A 26,229-nucleotide genomic window follows, 5' to 3' on the forward strand; every position below is an offset into this window, starting at 1 on the left:
GAATGACCTGTTGATAGTGCCATCTCATGTTGCCCACCTTTCCAGTCAGCCCTGTGCCACTGCCTTCATCCTGTCGCGCTTCTCCTCTGTCCTTATCACCTCCTTCACTTCCATGGCTTTCCTCTCTTTCTTCAACGCCTTTGATCAGAAGTGTGCTGCCTTCCCCCAGCCAAGTCCTGCATGTCCAGCCTCGACGCTGCTGACAAACTCTTGGTGTTGCAGCCTGCTGATGGCCTGGTCTACTTCAGCTTGAGCTCTCCATTTACGGCCGGTATGGATTGGGGCATTGGGACTCCTCACCAGAGGGTGATGGACTCCTTCAGCTCAATGACCAGTCGGGTTTTCTGCTGCTTGTACCCCAGGCTGATGAATCTCAGTGACGGCTGCAACATGTTCTTCCCAAAGAGTCCAGTGTCCGAGAAACAGTGTGGCAGCCCCTGCCGATCCTGGGTGTTTGAGTTAGCTGTCCCATCCATCCTGCTGGCTGTTGATGAGGGTCATTTTATACATTTTCGAAGGCTACATCACCCTCTGCGAGCTGTTTCTGTGCTACTTTTCCCATCTGCCTGTCAGAGAGCTCTGCAGTGTATTGCCTCCCAAGGCTTTGGTTGGGGTGCCTGGCCAACAATGAGATTTTCTCACCCCCTACATCAAAGGTGATGTTGTTGCTTCTGACCCCTTATCAGAAGGATAGGCTTCGTGACTTGGAGGGCTTGATCTTCATCTTTGCCCATGTCACTAGCTCGTCCAGCCTCTTCTGCAGTCTTCTTGTGTGTGCAGACGTCTGAGGGATGCTTGTGACATCATCCATGCAGCTTCTCAGTGGAGTGAGCCTCTGTCCGGACTGTAGCTTTATCCCTCCAATCACCTGCTTTGCTCCAATAATGATGATCTCGAAGACTGCCACAAACAGGATGGCAGAGATGGCACAAGATGCTGCCACCCCATTGTAAAGTCTCGGAAAGAGAAGCCCATCTGGAGGTCACCGAAGTAATCGGAAACCAGGCCTCTAATGCAGTCGGGAATATAAATGAACTCGGTCGCAAAGTTGGTGAAGCACAGATCCACAGGCATTCACAAGATCTAGCCACATGATGTGTAGGTCACCTTTCTCATGCTTGGCTCGTAGGATCTGGTCCTATATCAATGATGCATGCTTCACACATCCTGGGACACCTGGAACTCCTGCCTTCTGACAGCTGATGTCACTGTATCCATTGCCCATGAGGAAATTGGTCATCCTGTTAGACATGACAGAGAAGACAATTTTCCTGTCGAAGCTCTTGAACCAGTTGATGGAACTGAAGTTCTGCTCTTTGGGGATGAACACTGCCACAGTTCTTTACCACTCTGATGGGATGTGCTGGCTTTTCCAGGCAGTTCTCATTAGGTTCCACATGATCTTTAGCGCATGACGGCAATTTTTGTAGAGCTTGTAAGGAATTCAGCTGAGACCTGGTGCTGACACTGACCTTGCCTTTTTGATGACATCTCTGACCTCACTTTGCTTGGTGGCGGTTGGGAGGGTGGAAGAGGAGTCAAACTGGACCTTTGGAGGAGATACACTGGTAATCCAAGAGGAGTTTTCCTGGCTGGATCACTGAACTGGCCCCTGACGTACTGCTCCAGCTCTTTTTTGGTGGCTTCCAGATTCCCGCTCTTTTTATCTTCCAACAGCTGTCAGGCATATTAATAGGTTAATAATCATTAGGGTGTACGCATTATATACGAAGTATATCAACATATTTTGCCATTTCAAATAACTTAGTAAACCGGTTGGCAATATTCCCTCTAATTTATTTTTACAGCTGTGAGGACCAACCATTGCTCTGAGCAGGAAATTTTTACATGGTCTGAAAACTGCACAGCACATTAAATGTTTTGTTTGTAATATGCACACTGTGAATATTTAGAGTGAAAATTTAAAAATATTTAAAATTTATTAATTGAAGGATATAATGAAGTATCGTAGGAGAAAATCTTTCACCTTTTGTAAACTTTTGCTCGTCTGTCTTTATTACAAAACTATTGTCTATAAAGAGTTTCCAGATTAATTAAGTATCCAGATGAAAGATATGTCTTAATCCTCATTAGATCATCCAAGTGTTCCACTTCTAGTCTATTTCTGGAATTACATTTGATTGAATTCGTAAACTGAATCCAGGTTTGCAGTCAGTACTAGAAGCTTGGAATGTTTCAACGATATCAACAAGAATTGACAGTTCTTAAAATTTTCATTTCAGCATGTAGTTTAATGTATCAGTGAACATCTTAACTGAAGCAGTCTTAAATTTCTCAGAATCGATAAATTTGAAATCACAACGTTGCTGCGATATTTTTGAGGCAAAGCTTTCATCATAGTTCGTAATAGTAGCTGAGTATTTTTTCTCAGTTGTACAACATTCTCTTTTCCAAGTTCAAAATTGGGTACATTTGCAATGGCAACTGTGTCAAAAGCTTGCCTTTCTCTTCGATGATTATTAGGAAATCTATTATCCACGTGATTGCACACACCTTTGAATGAATTGAATAATATTGACATCAGAACTTATACATGCAAGCAGATCTTTCACCTTGTCACTCTAATAAATGGTATAGCCAAGATAGTGTGACTGTAATTGGTTAATTCAAGCACACACATCAAAGTTGCTGGTGAACACAGCAGGCCAGGCAGCATCTCTAGGAAGAGGTACAGTCGATGTTTCAGAGGGGTTTCGGCCTGAAACGTCGACTGTACCTCTTCCTAGAGATGCTGCCTGGCCTGCTGCGTTCACCAGCAACTTTGATGTGTGTTGCTTGTAATTTGTTAATTTTTGCTTTTACATATTGCAGTGCTTCAATTGTATTCCAACAGCTTTTCTGAAGGAATTTACAAAGCAATGCCAGATCTCCTAAAATATCATTGAGGATAGTTAATGCTACTTAACATAGAAGATTTGTCAAAATCCTCAAGCAGTGGTTGCTGATTGGATCATTACATTCATTAACTTGCTCTTTACGAAACCGGGTTAAAACTTTGTAATTCCTCACTAAAGCAGTAACGACAAAATGTTTTGACAGCCACCTTACTTCGTTTAGTGGTCTAAATGACACAACATCACATTCTGTGACATTAGCTAATTCTTCTAGCTATCCTTTTTAAACTGATGACCTGCTGAACATTGTATACACTGTTCATCGCAGTGTTTCTATAATCCTGCATTTTTTATACTGTTTTCCATGTGTTGTCTAATCCCAGATCTTCTCTGTGTGCAATGCAATGTTGTTCAGGCTGATGCTTTCTCATTGCAAAAGTGCTGCCATTCTATTATTCTTTCCAAGCATAGTATTTGCTGTGTCTGATGTAAACATCACCATTTTTTGAATATCAAAATTGTTGTTCAGATAAAATGTTTTTATTGCTTCAACAATAGTGATATTGTCATGTGCAGTGTAAAAACATCCACAAACACAAGTTTCATAGGATGTTTCATCTTACTGTTAAAACTTAAAATAAAAAATTAACATTGTCTGTACAGAAATGTCTGTACTTTTATTAGTAATTCGTGTGTGGAAAGAAGATTCCACAATTCTGCCATTATCTGCTTCTGAAATACAAAGCTGATGCACTCAACAAATTCAAATACATAGTTCTTGCTGTACCAACTCTCTGGTATATTTACATATTTGGCCATATTTGCATGGTTTTCTTGCACAGAATGCATAAAAATAATTAATTGTAATTGCTAACATAATGTTATCAATTACCATTTTGACAATATCAGAGTTAGACTCTTTTGTGCATCTTTTTCTCTCTTGCTTCACCAGATGAAGGATATATCTTAATCCTCATTAGATCATCCAAGTGTTCCTCTTCTAGTCTATTTTTGGATTTAGATTTGATTGAATTTATAAGACTGAATCTAGGTTTGCAGTCAGCACTAGAAGTGGAGTTTCAGTTAACATGTGCAAAATTCCACATTTCGTCTGGTTGCATAATTTGGAAACTGCACCTTTATGAATTCTCTGGTTAAGACATTGTTTTAAGTAATCTAACTTCCATTCTTCCCATATTTTCACCATTGAACTCACCTCCAAATTTTCCTTCTGCACAAATGACCTTGATATGGAAAAAAATCACCAACTTTAATTTTTGGTTTTTGATGCGAAGACGGTAGTTCAGTATTAGTTGCAAAAACCATTCTCCCATAAATTAGACTATAAGATATAGGAGCAGAAGTAGGCCATTTGTCCCATCAAATATGCTCTGCCATTCAATCATGGGCTTATCCAATTGTTCCAGTCACCCCCATTCCCCTGCCTTCACCCTGTACCCTTTGATGCCCTGGCTAATCAAGAACATAACTATCTCTGCCTGAAATACACCCGATGATTTGGCCTCCACAGCTGCTCATGGCAACAAATTCCACAGATTTACCACCCTCTGCCTAAAGTAATTTCTCCACATCCGAGTTCTAAATGGATGTCCTTCAATCCTGAAGTCATGCCCTCTTGTCCTAGAATCCCCTACCATGGGAAATAACTTTGCCATATCTAATCTGTTCAGGCCTTTTAACATTCAAAATGTTCCTATGAGATCTCCCCTCATTCTCCTGAACTCCAGGGAATACAGCCCAAGAGCTGCTAGACTTTCCTCATACGGTAACCCTTTTAGTCCTGGAATCATTCGTGTGAATCTTCTCTGAACCCTCTCTAGTCAGTGTATCCTTTCTAAAATAAGGAGCCCAAAACTGCACACAATACTCCAAGTGGGGTCTCATGAGTGCCTTATAGAGCCTCAACATCACATCCCTGCTCTTGTATTCTATACCTTTAGAAATGAATGCCAACATTGCATTTGCCTTCTTCATAACCAATTCAACCTGGAGGTTAACCCTTAGGGTATCTTGCACAAGGACTCCCAAGTCCCTTTGCATCTCTGCATTTTGAATTCTCTCTCCATCTAAATAATTGTCTGCCCGTTAATTTCTTCCACCAAAGTGCATGACCATACACTTTCCAACATAGTATTTCATTTGCCACTTCTTTGCCCATTCCCCTAAACTATCAAAGTCTCTCTGTTTCCTCAACACTAATCGCTTCTTCACCTATCTTTGTATCATCATCAAATTTAGCCACAAATCCATTAATAGCATGGTCCAAATCATTGACATACATCATAAAAAGCAGCGGTCCCAGCAGCGACCCTTGTGAAATTCCAGTGATAAGCTGCAGCCAGCCAGAATAGGATCCCTTAATTCTCACTCTCTGTTTTCTGTGGACCAGCCAATGCTCCAACCATGCAAGTAACTTCCCTGTAATTCCATGAGCTATTACCTTGCTAAGCAGCCTTATGTGCAGCACCTTGTTAAAGGCCTTCTGAAAATCCAAGTACATCACGTCTACTACATTTCCTTTGTCTACCCTGTTTGTAATTTCCTCAAAGAACTGCAGTAGATTTGACAGGCAGGATTTTCCTTGCAGGAGACCATGCTGTCTTTGGCCAATCTTGACATGTGCCTCCAGGTACTCCGTAATCTCATCCCTAACACTCAATTCCAACAACTTCCCAACCACTGATGTCAGGTTAACAGGTCTATAGTTTCCTTTCTGCTGCCTCCCACCCTTCTTAAATAGTGGAGTAACATTTACAATTTTGCAGTCATCCTGTAAAATGCCAGAATCTATTGATCCTTGAAAGATCATCATGAATGCCTCTGCAATCTCTCCAGCTACTTTCTTCAGTACAAACCTTGTACTTTGTACAAATTTTATACTTCAAAGCATTTAATTTTTCTGCTTTCTATTTTGACATCCTTAGGATACTAAAAATAATAATTATTATTTATGAATACTAAACATAATAATAATTATTTTATTATTGCTTAATTATTTTTAAATATAAAAATTTAACAAATTACAAATTTATAATTTTAATAAAATAACCACAGTCACGCAAACAATTTTACAGTATCAGATTTTTACCTTGCTTTAACAATTTTTTTATTTAAAAATTCTTTGTAGATTATGATTGTTTTGAAAGATTATTACCAAAAAGTCAGAACTTAGAAGTTTTCACATCAAAGGAAGGCAAACCACAATTTTGAACCCAAGTAAATGATGTCAAGCAGCCAAAACAGCTGACAGGCACAATGGTAAAAGTAAAATATTTTGATTAGATGGCATTGGCGTTCAGCAGGCTGGCAGTTTATTAACAATGAACTACCGACTTCCATAGTATAATCACTTTTATAAGTTGTAACTTGAAACCTTGGCAATGTAAACACACTGAAGCTCTTAAAATATTTCAAAGTAAACTTTGTGGTACATTTATTATTTAGAAAATGAATGGATTATATTCATTATCATAATTAATTACAGGGTATGTTAACATTATATAAAAGAAAATTGCAGCTGCATGGCAACAAAGACTAAGTGTGATTCAGTTACTGCACGGTCACACACCTGTGCAGCTTAGAAGGGACAGTGCTGATTGGAAACATAAGTTCTCACAGACTTTCTGTACAAATGGGCTGACAGTCATACATGTAGCAAATTAGTTTCCATCCATTAGCTTGCTCATAGTTTTGATTACTTTTCAGATAAGGTCAGATTTCACCGATTTTTTGAAAGCTTACAGACAAATCTAATGTGGCTCTCTATTCTTTCTTTCTCTGGCTTGCATTTAACTACACAAGCTGATTATTACTGTCTGAAATTTGAAAATAATTTATGCTGTCTGCACAAAATAGTCAGGAAATGTTATTGTTTTTCAGTGAGCCATTTATTTTTGGCAGAGGGTATTGACTGCTTTGACCCTTTCATGAGCCTTGGGAAATATTAAAAGGCTATCAGTCTATACGATATTCCTAGTACTACAAAATATACGAAATATAAGAAATATGCCATCATCGTTGGTGCTGGAGTTCCTACAAGACAAAAAGCAGATACCACACATCGGGAACAGACTGAGCCACTGTTTATAGTGAAAAAAACGACTCAGTCTGAAAGGAACCACCCACTCTTTTTCTACCTCAAGGATGAAAATTTTTTTAAATATCTTAGCTCAAATTTTGTTTTTACAGTCTGATTTCATGGTGACATTAATAATTGCTACTGTGATGTGAGACTCGTGTCTTGGTGCAACTTTAAAAAGGCTAATGTTATTAGTCTAGCAGTTCAAAAGAAAACAAATCATTTAATTTATACAGTGCCTTTCATAATATATGCTTCATGTGCTATATTTTTCTGTGGTTCCTTTAATGCTGTTAGCTAATGGATTGTATTATATGGCAGGATTAAAAGAAACACAGAACAATATAGCACTATTTGGGGATGAGTTTCCACACAGAAAGGCTATTTGTGGGGGAAATAAAACAACAGTAAGCTCTGTTGTATCTGTATTGATGGTTGTACTTATGAACCACTTTCACAGGTTATAAAGTGATACTGAGTGGACATCTGGTAGCTGATGAAATTCTGAAATGTAGATGCCATTCCTGATTTGGAATACCTGAAGTTGGGCTTAATCATTCCCATTTGAGATAATGAATTAAGTGATTCAGTTGGAAGGACAAACATTGAAACAAGTAAAGTTGCCCAAGATGTTGGATTTCCAGGGATGTAACTTATCTAAAAAATGGAGATGGTAATAGGAACTGTTCACACTGTACTTTGATCTGGCCGTAGCAGACTGCTGGTAATAAAGATTTGATTGTAACTCATTGGTTAAATGGAAGACAGTTGTTATGTAATATAAAACTCATAAGTGAGATTAATGGAGCATGCTTATAAATGTATTATAACCATATTGCAACCTGCCCAAAAATGTATCATTTGGTAGTTATTGTTCATTACCTGCAACCAGGAGTAGGAAAATACTTTGATCTGCTCTGAATGGAAGAAATACTGCAGCAGATAACTCCAGTTGAAAAGTATGTACCTGGTGCCAAACAAAATCACAACTGTGGAAGGAATAACCATTAGATATAGTTACACCAAAACTTCAGTGCAGGTGTAACCAGTACTACAGTATCTTAGCATGACTCTGGACCAATGCATAATGTCTTGCTCAAGCAAACTGTCGCTTTCAGGTGGATGCCATTAAAACCAGCAAGTCATACGCTGTTGAAGTACAGAAAGACTACACTGAAGGCAGCCGAGAGATATTCTCTGAAGATGCTGAACTTTAAGAATCTTGAGAGTCATTGTCAAGCCTACATTCTATAGTTTATGATAAGCAGCAGACATTTGTAAGCAAGCACCTCCAAGAGTGTCTGGGAGCAACAGTATTGCAGAAAAATCAGCCACATGCAGAGTTGTGATGGTTATGGAGAGGAGTTATGCACAAAGAGGGAAGGAGCCACTTGCTGCGATCTTTGGATAGAAGTTTCACTGGTGTACAAATCAAATAGCTACATACGTGCACAGTGATTGCAAACCACTTGAAAACATTGTTATTAAGTATTAGAGAGTTGTGGGCTTAGCCAGCATGTTGAACAGAATGGGTACTGAGGCCATAAGAGAAGCTTTGGATTCAGAGCATGAAAAAATGTGGTGAGATACTCCAATCACTGCAGGAGATGAAAGAGGCTATCAGACAAGCTGGCACAAGGCATTGCCTGAAGCAAATGATTCAGACAGGATAGAAAACATCAAAAGGTAGCTCTGCTCTTGCCTCCACAGAAGATAAAGGTTGGGTAACAATGCAAATAGATCTTCAAATGTAAATGGATAATTGTTATGAAGAAATTATGTGATCAATTCACCTTCCTCATATATTTATGAGGGAAGGGGTGCTTATATATAATGGCATGCAAAAGTTTGGGCACCCCTGGTCAACTTTTCTGTTACTGTGAATAGCTAAGTGGATAAAAGATGAACTGATTTCCAAAAGGCATAAGGTTAAAGATGACACATTTCTTTAATATTTTAAGTAAGATTGCTTTTTTATTTCCTTCTTTTATAGTTTCAAAATAACAAAAAAGGAAAAGGGCCCGAAGCAAAAGTTTGGGCACCCTGCATGGCAGTACTTAGTAACACCCCCTTTGGCAAGTATCACAGCTTGTAAACACCTTTTGTAGCCAGCTAAGAGTCTTTCAATTCTTGTTTGGGGGATTTTCGCCCATTCTTCCTTGCAAAAGGCTTCTAGTTCTGTGAGATTCTTGGGCCGTCTTGCACGTACTGCTCTTCTGAGGTCTATCCACAGATTCTCAATGATGTTTAGGTTGGGGGACTGTGAGGGCCATGGCAAAACCTTCAGCTTGCGCCTCTTGAGGTAGTCCATTGTGGATTTTGAGGTGTGCTTAGGTTCATTATCCTGTTGTAGAAGCCATCCTCTTTTCATCTTCGGCTTTTTTACAGATGGTGTGATGTTTGCTTCCAGAATTTTCTGGTATTTGATTAAATTCATACTTCCCTCTACCAGTAAATGTTCCCCGTGCCACTGGCTGCGACACAAGCCCAAAGCATAATTGATCCACCCCCGTGCTTAACAGTTGGAGAGGTGTTCTTTTCATGAAATTCTGCACCCTTTTTTCTCCAAACATTCCTTTGCTCATTGCAGCCAAAAACTTCTTTTTTAACTTCATCAGTCCACAGGATTTGTTTCTAAAATGCATCAGGTTTGTTTAAATTTTTCTTTGAACCTTCTGAATAGAACTTTTTAGCTGCAATGAGCAAAGGTATTTGCTCTCCAACTGTTAAGCACGGGGGTGGATCAATCATGCTTTGGGCTTGTGTCGCAGCCAGTGGCACGGGGAACATTTACTGATAGAGGGAAGAATGTATTCAATTAAATACCAGCAAATTCTGGGAGCGAACATCATCACACCGTCTGTAAAAAAGCCGAAGATGGAAAGAGGATGGCTTTTGCAACAGGATAATGAACCGAAACACACCTCAAAGTCCACAATGGACTACCTCAAGAGGCGCAAGCTGAAAGTTTTGCCACGGCCCTCACAGTCCCTTGACCTAAACATCATCGAGAATCTGTGGATAGACCTCAAAAGAGCAGTGCATGCAAGACGGCCCAAGAATCTCACAGAACTAGAAGCCTTTTGCAAGGAAGAATGGGCGAAAATCCCCCAAACAAGAATTGAAAGACTCTTAGCTGGCTACAAAAAGCTTTTACAAGCTGTGATACTTGCCAAAGGGAGTGTTACTAAGTACTGACCATGCAGGGTGCCCAAACTTTTGCTTCGGGCCCTTTTGCTTTTTCGTTATTTTGAAACTGTAAAAGATAGAAATAAAAAAGTTTTCTTGCTTAAAATATTAAAGAAATGTGTCATCTTTAACTTCATGCCTTTTGGAAATCAGTTCATCTTTTACTCGCTTAGCTATTCACAGTAACAGAAATTTTGACTAGGGGTGCCCAAACTTTTGCATGCCACTGTATAAGAAGAGAAAAGTTGTACTGGCTTAGGATGAAAAGGAAGGTGAGAGACAATGTGAGGGAGTTTGAGACCTACACATTTCAATTATTAGGTAGATCAAATGAAACATTTCTCCCTTACTGGTTTTCAGATAAATCCTGAGCAAAGATCACTTATGTTCCACCTAGAGGGGAAATTGTGTTTGGTTACAGGTGAGCATTTTACAAATTTCTGGGGGAGGGATTTCACAGAGAGCAGCTATCTAACAACAGTAATTCCCAAGCTTCCAATACAGTCTGCCAGCTCAACATCCTGAAGGTACAGATCACATTTAGAGGCTTCCTATTCATTGCAAGTAACTTTGGGAAGTTCTTAAATGACTGGCTGTTTGATCACCAGGTATCAGCTTGATTTCCACAGAGTAATGGAAAGAATTTCTGTAGAAGGCTGCAATATCACCATCAGATTCTTGTTGAGTTTCTTGACTTTCTGCAATACTGTGCCCGAAGGATGATGATCGGCAAAGTGCAAAGATTTCCTTCTGAATGTGAACCAGAACTCTGCTCCTTAAACTGAGCTGTTGAAAATTGAGGACAACAGGGGATAGGCAGAGGAATACAAAGCTACCAGAACAGAGATCTACAGATGGAGCAAGGATAAAACCTACAAAAGATTGACACCATACAGACCAAAAAGTACCCTATCCTAGATCATATGAATTCCTTGCAGAGGAAGACCTCCCACCATCAATACAAGAACTGCCATATTAGCAAGATGACTATAAAGGAAACTGATATGGGGATGTTTTACTACCTCTAGAGCAGGGGTTCCCAACTTTTTCTTATGCCATGGACCGCTACCATTAACCAAGCACACCGTAGACCCCAGGTTGGGAACCTCTGCTCTAGAGAGAAAACATTACAGACCAATAATAGGCCTCTGATGAACTACAACCAGTTTGGATTGGCTTGGGAAGGATGGACCATTAACCCAAACATTGTTTGGACTGTCTTTCATCTTCTATTAAGTAGGGACACAATATTTTTTTTTATGTAATACCAGTCCATGAAGAATCTATGTTCCTACAATCATGTTATCCCTTTAGTGCTCATGCATCTAAATGCAGGCTTTTATTGGGACAGTGTTTGGGAACAAAAGGCTCTGTAGGAAAAGATGTGTTAGAGAGAAAGTAACTATAAGCATGCCACCTGTCTCTAAACCATTTCACGAATAAAGTATCTTTCATTAAATTACTACCTGTTGCTGGTATCATCCGGAGTTAATACGGTGAACACTGAGACATCTCTTACTTGCTGCCTTAACAGAGCCATGCAGCACAAAACAGACCATTTTGCCCAAATAGTCCATATTGATGAAAGTGCCCATTTAAACAAGTTTCACGGTCCTTTGCAATTGCTGTCATTACTTACACCATAAGACCATAAGATAAAGGAGCAGAATTAGGCCATTTGGCCCATCAAGTCTGTCCACCATTTCATCTTGGCTGATCCAAATTTCCTCTCAGCCCCAATCTCCTGCCTTCTCCCCATATGCTCTGACCAATCAAGAATCTATCAGTCTCTGCCTTAAATATACATAAAGACTTGATCTCGACAGCTGCCTCTGGCAAAGAATTCCACAAATTCACCACTCTCTGGCTAAAGAAATTCCTCCTCATCTCAAGTCGAAAAGGACACCTCTCTATTCTGAGGCTTTGTCCTCTGGTCTTAGACTCTCCCATCATAGGAAACATCCTCTCCAGATCCACTCTATTGAGGCCTTTCATGATTTCATAAGTTTCAATGAGGTCTCCCCCTACCATTCTTCTGAATTCATTTTCATAAATCCCCTTTGAACCCCCTCCTTTTTCAGCACATCCTTTCTAAGGTAAAAGGCCCAAAATTACTCACAATTCTCCAAGTGAGCTTTTACTAGTGCTTTATAAATTCTCAAAATCCCATCCTTGCTTCTATATTCTAATCCTTTTGAAATGAATGCTAGCATTGCATTTGCCTTCGTCAACACAGACTCAACCTGCAATTTAACCGATAGGGAATCTTGCACAATGACTTTCAAGTCCATTTGCACCTCATTTTTTTGTGTTTTCTCTTCACTTAGCAAATAATCAACTCTTTCATTTCTTCTACCAAAGTACATGACCATACACTTCCCGACACAGTATGCCATCTGCAATTTCTTTGCCCGTTCTCCTATTTTGTCTTAAGTCTTGTAGTCTTTCAACGTCCTTAAAACAACCTGCCCCTCCACCTATCATCACATCGTCTGCAAACTTTGCAACAAAGCCATCAATTCCATCATCCAAATCATTGACATATAACGTAAAAAGAGTAGGTCCAAACACAGACCCCTGTGGAACAGGACTAGTCAATGGCAGCCAACCAGAAAAAGACTCCCTGTATTCCCACTCTTTGCCTCCTGCTAATCAGCCGCTTCTATATCTATGCTAGAACCTTTCCTGTAATCCCATGGGCTCATAGCTTGTTAAGTAGCCTCATGTGTGGCACCTTGTGAAAGGTCTTCTGAAAATCCAAATCAATAACATCAACCGATTCTCCTTTGTCTATCCTGCATGTTATTTCTTAGTAGAATTCCAAACAACTTGTCAGGCAAGATTTTCCCTTAAGGAAACCATGTTGACTATCACCTATTTTATTGTGTGCCTCCAAGTACCCTGAGCCCACATCCTTAATAATCAACTCCACCATCTTCTGAACCACTGAGTTCAGACTAACTGACCTATAGTTTCCTTTCTTCTGCCTCTATCCCTTTTTGAAGAGTGGAGTGACATTTGCAATTTTCTAGTCTTCCACAACCATTCTGAAATCTAGTGACTCTTGGAAGGTCATTACTAATGCCTCCACGATCTCTTCAGCCACCTCTTTCAGAACCTTGGGGTTTACACCATCTGGTCCAGGCAATTTATCTACCTTCAGACCTTTCAGTTTCCCAAGAACCTTCTCCCTAGTCATGGTAACTTCACACACCTCATAACCTCTGATACCTGGAACTTCCACCAAACTATTAGTGTCTTCCACAGAGAAGACTTATGCGAAATACTTATACAGTTCATCTGCCATTTCCTTGTGCCCCATTACTACCTCTGCAGCATCATTTTCCGGTGGTCTCTTATGCACTCGACCTCTCTTTTACACTTTATGTATCTGAAGAAACTTTTAGTATCCCTTTAATATTACTGGCTAGCTTACTTTCATATTCCATTTTTACCTTCTTAAATACTTCTTTGTTGCCTTATGTTGGTTTTTAAAAGCTTCCCAATTCTCTAACTACGCACTAATTTTTGCACTATTATATACCCTCCCTTTGACTTTTATGTTGGTTTTGACTTCTTTTGTTAGTCACGCTTGTGCCATCTTCCCTTTAGAATACTTATTTCTCTTTAGGATGTATATATCCCGTACCTTCCAAATTGCTTCCAGAAATTCTAGCCATTGCTGATCTGCCATCGTCCTTGCCAGTGCTCTTTTCCAGTCAATTCTGGTCATCTCCTCTCTCATGCCTTTGTAATTCCCTTTACTCCACTGTAATACTGATACATCTGACTTTAGCTTCTTCCTCTCAAATTTCAGGGTGAATTCAATCATATTATGAGTATTTATCCATAAGGGTTCTTTTACCTTAAACTCTCTAAACATTTTGGTTCATTGCCAACACACAATCCAGTATATCTGGTCCACCAGTGGGCTCAACAATGAGCTGCACTAAAAAGCAATTTCACGGGCACTTCAGAAGTACCCCCTCTTGAAATCCAGCACCAAACTGATTTTCTCAATCTACCTGCATATTGAAATCCCCCATGACTATTGTAACATTGTGTTTTTGGCATGCATTTTTTTTATCTCCTGTTGTAATTAGTAGACCACATCCTTACTACTGTTTGAGGGTCTGCACACAACTCATCAGAGTCTTTTTACCCTTGCAGTTCCTTAGCTCTATCCACAATGATTTAACACCTTCTGACTCTATGTTACCTCTTTCTAATGACTTGATTTCATTTTTTACCAACAGAGCTAGGCTGTCCCCTCTGCATTCCTGCCTGTCCTTTCTATACAATGTTTATCCTTTGACATTAAGCTCCCAGCTATAATCTTCTTTTAGCCATGATTTAGTGTTGCTTACAACATCATACCTGTCAATCTGCAACTATGCTACATGTTCATATATACCTCATTCCTTATACTGCACACAATCAAATATCACACCTTCAGACCTGTACTAACCCTTTTCAATTTTGTCTGCCTTTTATGTTGCAGGACATCCTGTTGACTGCAGTTTTGTCCTATCAACAGCCACTCCTCGTGACACATTGTCCCCGTTTATATACCAGCTGCCTCATCTTTAGCACTATCACCTGCCTTTCCTACAATATTTCTTGCATTGAAGTATTGAATTGAATTGACATTATTTCTTACGTCCTTCACCTGAGGATCTTTACGTTACATCTCCATCTAAATGTGCAATGTGTAATTTATAGTAATTTGTAATATATAATATGTACAACAGGGCAGTCAATATAGCATAAAAATACAATTCGATCAGTGTGAATTAATCAGTCTAATGGCCTGGTGGAAGAATCAGTCCTGGAGCCTGTTGGTCCTGGCTTTTATGCTGTAGTACTGTTTCCTGGATGGTAACAGCTGGAACCTTTTGTGGCTGGGATGCCTCAGGCCCTTAATGATACTTTGGGCCTTGTTTGTGCATCTTTCTCTGTAAATGTCCTGAATAGTGGGAAGTTCACATCTACATATGCGCTGGGCTGTCCATACCACTCTCTGCAGAATCCTGTGATTGAGGGAAGTACAGATCCCATACCAGGCAGTGATAGTGCCAGTTAGAATGCTCTCAATTGTGCCCCTGTACAAAGTCCTTAGGATGGGGACTCATGTGCTTTTTTCACCATACAACTGGTATGTACAGACCGCGTGAGATCCTCAGTGATGTGTATGCCGAGAAACTTAAAGCTGTCCTCCCTCTCAACCCCAAATCTATTGATTGCAATAAGGGCTAGCCTGTCTTCATTCCTCCTGTGGTCCACAACCAGCTCCTTTGTTTTTGCGACATTGAGGGAGAGGTTGTTTTCTTAGTCACCACTGTGTCAGGGTGATGACTTTTTCTCTGTAGGCTGCCTTGTTATTATTTGAGATAAGGCCAATCAATGTAGAATCATCAGCAAATTTGATAAGCAGATTGGAGCTGTGGGTGGCGATACAGTCATGGGTATACAGAGAGTAAAGGAAGGGGCTTAGTACACAGCCCTGAGGGGCACCTGTGTTGAGGGTCAGAGGGGCAGAGGTGAGGGAGTCCACTCTTACCACTTGCCGGCGATCTGACAGGAAGTTTAGGATGCAGCTGCCCAAGGCAGGGTGGAGGCCGATGTCTGGACTTCACAGCTCTGGACACTAGTCGCACCATGCTCAACCTTTTGAATCCTAACCTTGTCTGAGGTCTTACCAACATCTGCCTCCAAAACCTCTCAACTAACTGTTCTAGCTCTCTGGTTCCCATCCCCTGCATCTCTAAATTAAAACCCACTGTACAGCATTAAGAAACCTTCCCACTAGGATGTTAGTTAATCCCCATCTAGTTCAGGTGCAAACTGTCCCATCTGTACCGGTCCCACCTTCCCTGGAAGAGAGCCCAATGATCCAAAAATGTTATGCCCTCCCTCCTACACCAACTCCATAGCCATGTATTAAACTGTGTAGTCGTCCTAGTTCTGGCCTCCATAGCACATGGCATGGGTAGCAATCCAGCGATCACAATCCTTGAGGTCCTGCCCTTTAACTTAGCACTTAACTCCCAGAACTCTCTGTGTAGAACCTTGTCACTCGACCTACATGGACCACGAATTCTGGCTGTTCATCTTCCCACTTCAGAATACTGAGGAGTCGACTCAAGATATCCCTGGCACCTGAGAGGCAACGTACCATCTGGGAATCTTCAGAACCTCCTGTATGTGCCCCTAACTATTGTATCCCCTATGACCACAGCGTGCCTCTTCTCCCTCCTTCCCTTCTGAATCACAAAGCCGGACTCAGTGCCAGAGACCCAACCACTGTGACCTTCCTCTGTTAGTTCAACCAAACCCTACTGCCCCTAACCAGAGGTTTCCCTGCCTTCCCACATCCTGCAAGAGGAGCATTTCACTATCCTGCCTGACATCTTTACTGTCCTAGCTGAGCATATATAAAGGAGGGAAGGAAAAAGAAACATAACCTAGAGCCTTTCCTTCCTTTTGCTTTCTCTGACTGAAGCCTTTCTTCGCTGAAGCCTTGAAGAGCCACAAGGTAGCGGAGGCTTGAGATGAGTGTTTTCTTTCTCCTGCCAAAGAAAAGCCATCAGACTAACCTTGCTTTTCAATACTTGTTCCATAATTGTGCAGAATATGACATTGCAATTGCTTATCTAAATGCATTGCCACCATCCTTCCTGACAACGTTTCCCCAACTTCATAGAAGATTTAGAGGGTGAAGTGGCTTTTGTCCTTTTTCGTCCTAGTTACTGCTCACCCTGTGAAGGGAAATAAAATGTTACACATTTACCCTATCCAAGCCTCTTTCAATTTTATACACTTCAATAAATCGCTAAGCCCCTAGTGTTCTGAAGAAAATAGCTAGTTGTGGTAACAACCGAACTTCTGCAGCACTGGCAATATCCTTCTAAGTCTCCTTTTCATGTTCCTTATTTACTGTGATGTGCTAACCAGCACTCTGCTTTCATGTTTTATGTAATTTTAAGATGATGTACAGTACCTTGTCTTACATTCTGTGGTCTACATGGTGTAGGAAAACATCTTGGATGCTGCCTTAACTATCTTTCCTTATTGTCTTGTGTTTGTTTTACATCCCTGTGTTCCTCTGTAGATCTTCAGAATTCTGCTGCTTGTTGTGTATTCCCTTGCCTAGGTTGCCCTCCAGACAGTTCTGTAGATTGAGTTCCATTTTCCAATTTCAAGGCCTCATTGCTAGTCTATTGAAATCTCCCTGTAGTCTATGACTTCCTTTTGCATGTCAATTTTTGCATCAGCGACCTTTATAACCCATCTCCTTATATTTACATAATTAAAGGAATCTGCTTTGATCCCCTGGAATTCTAACCTTTTGATCAATCTACAATATGGGATCTTACAGTGACCTTCACTTAAATCAGGCTATCATTTGTGGTCAGAATACTAACTACACAATTATGTCTACCGAATCACTGCAGAAGCAAGAGGAAGCAGCATGCAAGGATGCAGAGAACTAGTTGCAAAAATGGATATGAAAATGAGTTAGAGACCATTTGTTTTCCCCACTTATTGCCACCACTGCCATTATCTCTTATCTTTAGCTCGTATACATTTTCTTGCAGTTTAACTATCCAATTTTTCTACTGTCACTTGAGCAAAGCTTTTTGACTGCTGATGTTCATGCTTTATTGATTTCAGCTTGCTATTATTAATACTGTATACAAGTTTTGTCAGTAGGTGTTTGAAGATCTTTAACTGTCTTCAGTCAGCATCTACAATTGCACAGTAGTTAGATTTGCAGGCTATATATCATGCTGTGTTCTGCTGTCAACACTAACAGATCAGCCAAACTGCACTCATTTGGGATTGAGCTGTATCCTTCCTGGTGATTATGTCATACCTACTGGGTAAATTTCTTGAGACATGAAATTAGCCAGGGAAAGTGCAGAGGTGGTAATCAATTATTATTGTGGAAGTATATGCGTTTTGGTGGTGGTGTGGAGATATGTCTCTACCAAAGGAGGTGTAAGGTGCTTCTCCCCCTTTTTTTTAGAGGAGGGAGAAGTCAATATTTATGCCATCAGGTTGGAGCCTACCCAAATGAAATACCTCTGCTCCATCTGCCAAAAGCAGAACTTTCCAGTGGTCAAATATTTTAATTCCCATTCACATTCCCGTTCTGACATGTCAGTCCATGGCTTCCTATTGTACCAAGATGAGGTCACCTTCAGTGTGGAGGAGCAACACCTTATAACCCATCTGGGTAGCCTCCAGCCTAATGGCATAAATATTGATTTTCTCCTTCCTGTTAAAAAAAATTCCTCCACCCCCCTCCCCCCTCTCCTTCTGTCGCCCACACTGGCCACTTACCTCTTCTCACCTGCCTATCACCTCCACCTTCCCTTTCTCCTATGGTCCACTCTCATCTCCTATCAGATTCCTTCCTCTCCAGCCCTTTATCTTTCCTACCCACCTGGCCTCATCTATCATCTCCTTGCTATCCTCCTTCCCCTCCCCCCACCAAGAATAAAAATTATTGTGAGACCGCTTCGTCGAGCACCTCTGCATCATCCACCACAAGTGAGATTCCCCGGTGGCCAAACATTTTAACTCTGATTCCTATTCCCATTTCAACGTGTCAGTTCTAGGCCTCCTCTTGTGCCAACATGAGGCCACCCTCAGGGTGGAGGAGTAACACTTATATTCCGCCTGGATAGCCTCCAACCTGATTTCATAAATATTGATTTCTCCTTCCACTACCTTTCCAGTCCTAAGGAAGGGTCTTGGCCTGAAACATCATCTGTTTATTCATTTCCATAGATGCTGCCTGACCTGGTGAGTTCCTCCAGAATTTTGTGTGTGTTGCTAGCTAGACACACACACACACACACACACACACATATATATATACCTAAGACTTTTGCACAGTACTGTAAATACCACATATTTTTGTGAAAATCAGATACCATTAATACAATCTGACTCTGAAATGATACTTTGAAATTGTCTTGATAACATGCCACATCCCTTCCATTTCTTCCCAACTTGACTGTATTATGTTCAGTTGATTTAAGGGTTCCGTCGGGACTAAAAGCACTTCATTACAGTGTGTGCAACTGAACTATCTGCAAGATGTCAACAACATTACAAGCCATAACCACATGACAGTCACTTAAGGTAGCAGCAACACACCTACTTCAATTTATCAGGATACGGAGGCATACATGGTCTGATGAGTCAAAGCAGGCAAAATACATATGTTCATAAATGCACTGTTGTCTGTAAAGCACAACAAATTCCCATCAATGAATACATTACTGTTCTACTGTTCTTATTTGCAAGTGTTGTATACAATGTGATCAAACATATAAATGTGGATTAAAAAATTTTGCACAAAAGCACACATCCACATGAAAAACACTTTCAAAGAAGCAAGTTCACCTGATATGCCTCTTGCACTTCCTTGCAGCTTGATTCTTCTTTGCAGACAAGTCTTTAATTCCAAGGTTTGTGCATCTCTCCACCGTGCAGTGATGTGGTCGTTTCTTCAGACACCGTGCTTCTCCTTCCTTCATCTTCCCTTTTTTGGATTTTGGCTGCACATTACTCCTTTTCTCGACTGCCTTTGACTGCGACTTGATGCTTCAAAATTGTCTTCAAATTATTATTAATTCTTTCTACAACTCCTCCAACGTTAGCTGTATTTAGTTTTCTCTATTTTAAGGGTTCCACAGGTCCCAATAGACTTATGGACGAAAGTCAGTTCCTTACAGTGTGAACAGGACCCCATTGTACTATCAATAGACAATAGACAATAGGTGCAGGAGTAGGCCATTCAGCCCTTTGAGCCAGCACCACCATTCACTGTGATCATGGCTGATCATCCACAATCAGTCCCTTTTCCTGCCTTCTCCCCATATCCCTTCTCCACTATCTTTAAGAGCTCTATCTAACTCTTTTTTGAAAGAATCCAGAGAATTGGCCTCCACTGCCTTCTGAGGCAGAGCATTCCACAGAACCACAACCCTCTGTCTGAAAAAGTTTTTCCTCAACTCCATTCTAAATTGTCTCCACCTTATACTTAAACTGTGGCCTCTGGATCCGAACTCCCCCAACATCAGGAACATGTTTCCTTCCTCTAGTGTGTCCAATCCCTTAATAATCTTATATGTTTCAATCAGATGCCCTCTCATCCTTCTAAATTCCAGTGTATACAACCCCAGTCACTCCAATCTTTCAACATATGACAGTCGCTCCATCCCGGGAATTAACCTCGTGAACCTATGCTGAACTCCCTCAATAGCTAGAATGTCCTTCCTCAAATTTGGAGACCAAAACTGTACACAATATGCCAGGTGTGGTCTCATCAGGGCCCTGTACAACTGCAGAAGGACCTCTTTGCTCCTATACTCAATTCCCCTTGTTATGAAGGCCAACATGCCATTAGCTTTCTTCACTGTCTGCTGTACCTGCATGCTTACTTTCAGTGACTGATGAACAAGGACACCTGGATCTCGTTGTACTTCCCCTTTTCCTAACTTGACACCATTCAGATAGTAATCTGCCTTCCTGTTCTTCCTACCAAAGTGGATAACCTCACATTTATCCACATTAAACTGCACCTGCCATGCATCTGCCCACTCACCCAACCTGTCCAAGTCACCCTGTATTCTCATAACATCCTCCTGACATTTCACACTGCCACTCAGCTTTGTGTCATCTGCAAATTTTCTAATGTTACCTTTAATCCCTTCATCTAAATCATTAATGTATATTGTAAATAGCTGTGATCCCAGCACCGAGCCTTGCGAAACCCCACTAGTCACTGCCTGCCATTCTGAAAAGGAACGGTTAATCCCTACTCTTTGTTTCCTGTCTGCCAACCAATTTTATATCCATGTCAGTACCCTACCCCCAATACCATTTGCTCTAATTTTGCACACTAACATCCTATATGGGACCTTATCCAAGGCTTTCTGAAAGTCCAGGTACACTACATCCACCGGCTTTCCCATGTCCATTTTCATAGTTACATTCTCAAACAATTCCAGAAGATTAGTCAAGCATGATTTCCCCTTTGTAAATCCATGCTGACTCAGACTTATCCTGCCACTGCTATCTAAATATGCCGCTAATACATCTTTTATAATTGATTCCAGCATCTTCCCTACCATTGATGTCAGACTAACTGGTCTATAATTGTCTGTTTTCTCTCTCCTCCTTTCTTAAAAAGTGGGATAACATTAGCTACCTTCCAATCTGCAAGAACTGATCCTGAATCTATAGAACATTGGAAAATGATTACCAATGCGTCCACGATTTCCCGAGCCACCTCCTTAAGTACCCTGGGATGCAGACCATCAGACCCTGGGGATTTATCAACCTTCAGTCCCATCAGTTTACCCAACACCATTTTGTGCCTGATGCGAATTTCCATCAGTTCCTCTGTTACCCTAGGTCCTCTGGCTACTATCACATCTGGGAGATTGTTTGTGTCTTCCCTAGTGAAGAGAGATCCAAAGTACCTGCTCAGCTTGTTTGCCATTTCCTTGCTACCCATAGTAATTTCACTCGTTTCTGTCTTCAAGGGCCCAACTTTGGTCTTAACTAATTTTTTTCTCTTCACATACCTAAAGAAGCTCTAACTATCCTCCTTTATACTCTTGGCTAGCTTACCTTCGTACCTCATCTTTTCCCCCCGTATTGCCTTTTTAGTTATCTTCTATTGCTCCTTAAAAGTTTCCCAATCCTCTGGCTTCCCACTCATCCTTGCTATGTTATACTTCCTCTCTCTTATTTTTGTACTGTTCTTGACTTCCCTTGTCATCCACGGTCGCCCCTTACTCAATCCTCATCAGCCTATGGATTTTACCCGCTCCAGGTCTGTACAAAGCCCTTCCCATTGCAGACCAACAACCGTACCCCATTTGTTGCCTTGAGACAGGTCTTCAATTCTGAAGTAAACTGCTGGGCTTTAGTTTTACTTACCACTTCCTTTCACCAAGTTTTCTCAGCCAAAGTTTCGTGAAAAATCTTGATTATGCCTTTATCCGCCATCTCCTGTAAAAAAAAATCTTGACTGCACCTCTTTCCTCCCTGCCTCCTGTTTCTTTGCCTCAGCTGCAACTGTTCCCAGAATGTGACTTTCCATTTCAGGACATCACAGATGTCCCCTTTCTTTAAAGAACAGGGTTTCCCTCCCTCTTTGACTGATGCTGCCCTCACCTGCTTCTCCACCATTTAGATTATGAGGACACTCAGTCCTCGTTTATTGTCATTTAGAAATGTATGCATTAAAAAATGATACAATGTTCCTCCAGAAAGATATCACAGAAACACAGGACAAACCAAGACTAAAACTGACAAAAAACACATAATTATAACATATAGTTACAACAGTGCAAAGCAATACCGTAATTTGATAAAGAGCAGACCAAGGGCACGGTAAAAAAAATGTCTCAAGTCCCGATAGCCCCATCATCTCGCACAGATGGAAGTGCCGCAACTTGCCGATGCATTGGAAGCACCCGACCGCAGCTGACTCTGAGTCCGTCCGAAAACTTCGAGCTTCCGACCAGCCCTCCGACACCGAACACCATCTCGGCCAAGCGCTTCGACCCTGCTCCAGCCGCCGAGCAACAAGCAAAGCCGAGGACTCGGGGCCATTTCGCGTGCATCTGCACTCACACCATCTTCCACTGTTGTAATAGTGATAGAGTCCCTCTTGTCCTTACCTATCACTCCATCAGTCTCTGCATCCAACACATTATCCTCCGCAACTTCATCTCCAAGGGGACCCCACCACTAAACATATCTTTACTTCCCCCCACTCTCCACTTTCTGCAGGGATCACTCCCTCTGTGATTCCTTTATCTATTCATTCCTCCCCACTAATATCCCTCCAGGCACCTATCCCTGCAAGCAGCTTAAGTGCTTCTCCTGCCCATACACCTCCTCCCTCACCACCATTCAGGACCCCAAACAGTCCTTCCAAGTGAGGCAACGCTTCACCTGCAAGTCTGCTGGTGTCGTCTATTGTGTCCGGTGTGCTTGAAGCAATCTCATCTATGCTGGTGTGACCCAATCTAATTAAATGAAATGTTTGATGGACAGATTGTTATGTACACTAACCATAGGTGGAAATAGAATTCACTATATCTATCCCTATTCACTTTTTGTGACAATTTCAGCTAGCATTTTTTCTCATAGACCAATTAGTAAATTGATCTAACATTTTGACAAAATTCAGAAAAATGCATGAATTCAGTCAGAATGTTGCAACAATCAAATTATTGTTACTTTATAACACCGTTATTTAGAAGAAGGTTTTGTAATGCCCAAGTAAACAATTTTGAAGGTTGCCTAAATCACAAAAGGAGACATTAACTGATTACCCAGCTTACAACCAAATGTGCAAATCCAGGTACAAAAACAAATGTATGTTCTATAAATCAGTTCCGTGATAGGATGGAAGAAATTAGCTGGAAACTGGAATATTAAAGCGAGGCAGAGTATGATTTAAAAATAAATGTGTATTTCACTGTAGAATTTTGAGTAAACTCATCATAGAATGTTGTGTTTATTAAAACATGGAGCTCATTGACTGTAACATCTGTTGCACTTAACAGTTCTGTGTAACTAAACACAAAAATGTGATTTAATGAATCTTAAATTAACAAAGAGCCATGCAAGGGCTGCTAAAGAAATTATTAATAACCATTTTCCCTATCTAAAAAATAAAATTTTAAGTTTGTGGCTTTTGTAATAATCTTGTAAAATTTGGAAATCAGCAATGTTAATATTGAATTTGCCCTAATTCAACATTTAAGAATGAATTGCCGGTATAGCCTGTAATATCTTAAAAAGATTATTTAATGATTAGTTAAAACATCAGAGGCTGAATTCTTCTGATAGCGCATTGTATTAATTTCTATTATTTCCTTTCAGGTTACCGTGGCCTTGATAAGTTTCTTTGAAACAATGCTGTTGGCTTATCTCAGCTATAAGGTAAGCTTTTTGATTTGAAATGGTTGCTTGGCAACTCCCTGCTTGCACAAACTCTCTAGATTCAAGGGATCTTTCAGATTGGTTTTACTAGCTGGCCATGAAACAAAGGTCAGGAGAACTTACATCAAATAAAAATACAAGAGGTAACAGCCTTTTCTGGGTCATGCTGTTAAAATGGTGGATAGTATTTCCATTCAGTACATGTATGGCCAAGAATTATGAGTAGCTGGCTAATTGCGTTAAAGAATACTTACCACACTTTGGTGCAGAATTGATTTTAATTCCTTTGAATAATTCAATCAGTTGATAAGCATTGAAAAGTTAAAAAGATTTTTTTTAAATTAGCTTTATTTGTCACATGACAATCAAAACATCGAAACATACAGTAAAATAAGTTGCTTGTGTTGGGATGTGCTGGGGACAGCCAGCAAATGTCAGCATGCTCCCACGCCAACACAGTAGGCCCACAATTTACTAACCCAAACCAAGATGTCTTTGGAATGCGAGTGGAAACCAGAGCACCCGAAGGAAAACCGTGCTGTCTTACAGATGGCATTGTGAAGTTTTATCTTAAATAAACAGCAACAATTTCAGCTGGTGGAAACGTGGAAGTAAAACTGAATTGGGTTGCTCTCTTTTTTTTGAAGCAAACATTAATTTGTAAACAAGGGTGTTAAGTCTTTGTTAATGAACCTTCTTAAGGTACAGCTGTCTTCCATGAGGAATAATTAAAGCATTTAGGAAGGAATTAGTTCAGTTGCAAAACTGGATCAATCCTTTTGGATCAAAAACCTGCTGGCATTTTTTTTTAAGTGTGCAGTTGGTATCACTTCATGTTTTTTTCTCTAGAATTATGGTAAAGAACCAACTGGGAAGATGGGCTTACAGGAGAGACAGGCAAGATGTACTGGAATAGTTAAAGGGATGAGCATTTGTGGTTAACAGAATAGATTCAAAGTTTTTTTTAAGATTATGAGGACACTCAGTCCTTGTTTATTGTCATTTGGAAATGCATGTATGCATTAAGAAATAATGCGATGTTCCTCCAGAGTGGTATCACAAAAAAAACAAAAACCAACCAAAGACTAACACTGACAAGGCCACATAATTATAACATATAGTTACAGCAGTGCAAAGCAGTACCATAATTTGATAAAGAGCGGACCATGGGCACGGTAAAAAAAGTCTCAAAGTTCCGATCGACTCCCGATAGTCCTGATAGTAGGTGGCAAAAGGGAGAAACTCTCCCTGCCATAAACCCCCAGGCGCCGACGACTGCCGATGCATTGGAAGCACCCGACCACAGCCGACACTGAGTCCGTCCGAAAACTTCAAGCCTCCGACCAGCCCTCCAACACCGAGCACCATCTCTGCTGAGCGCTTTGACCTTGCCCCGGCCGCCGAGCAACAAGCAAAGCCGAGGACTCGGGGCCTTCTCCTCCAGAGATTCTGGATCACACAGTAGCAGCGGCAGCGAAGAAGGCATTTCAGAAGGTTCTTCAGTTGTTCCTCTGTACTCTCATGTCTGTCTCCATCAAATAGGATTGTGCACAGCACCCTACTTGACAGATTACAGAGATCAGAGTTCAAAGTATGTATATAATTTTAATGAAAGGTTAGAAACTGGTGGACATGAAATTAAGGCGATTGGCAAAATTGCAGGTGGTGTGAAGAAACTTCAGTGGTTAAAATTTGAATGAAAAGCATAAAATAAAATAGTAATTTTCAGAAGGGAGTTGGATAAATAATTGAATCATAGAAATTTATGCATTGGAAGAAGTAATGCAATCCATTTGTATCTCCACTAACCAAATATAGACACCATCAGTTAAGCCCATGCTCTTAAATTGTGGACCTTAAATTGGTCATTCAAATACTTTAAACTTCAGCTTTGTGTTATTTGAGGGCAGTGAAATTCTCAAGGACATCAGCTAACTCAGTTGCTTTTTGAATGTGTTGATGTAGACTGAGCGGGTTGAATGGCTTCCTTTGTGTTGTGTTGCCGAATACCTACCTCCCCTAGCAACCCTGTATAAGTGGAACAGACAAACAATATAATCAATTATATACAGTCAGAATCAGGTTTATTATCACTGAAATTTG

General features: G+C 40.6%; 1 protein-coding gene across 3 annotated transcripts in view; it reads left to right on the top strand.

Annotated features, from left to right (window-relative positions):
• Positions 1 to 26,229, top strand: part of kcnt2a (potassium channel, subfamily T, member 2a) — a 976,808-nt gene that overhangs the window by 332,743 nt on the left and 617,836 nt on the right. For all 3 annotated transcript variants that reach the window (XM_072274729.1, XM_072274730.1, XM_072274731.1), the window contains exon 5: positions 24,067 to 24,126. In XM_072274729.1, coding sequence (XP_072130830.1) covers positions 24,067 to 24,126 — 60 coding nt within the window. The remainder of the gene's footprint in view (positions 1 to 24,066; positions 24,127 to 26,229) is intronic.

This window comes from Mobula birostris, chromosome 12 (genome assembly GCF_030028105.1).
Source record: "Mobula birostris isolate sMobBir1 chromosome 12, sMobBir1.hap1, whole genome shotgun sequence".
Classification (NCBI taxonomy): Eukaryota; Metazoa; Chordata; class Chondrichthyes; order Myliobatiformes; family Myliobatidae; genus Mobula; species Mobula birostris.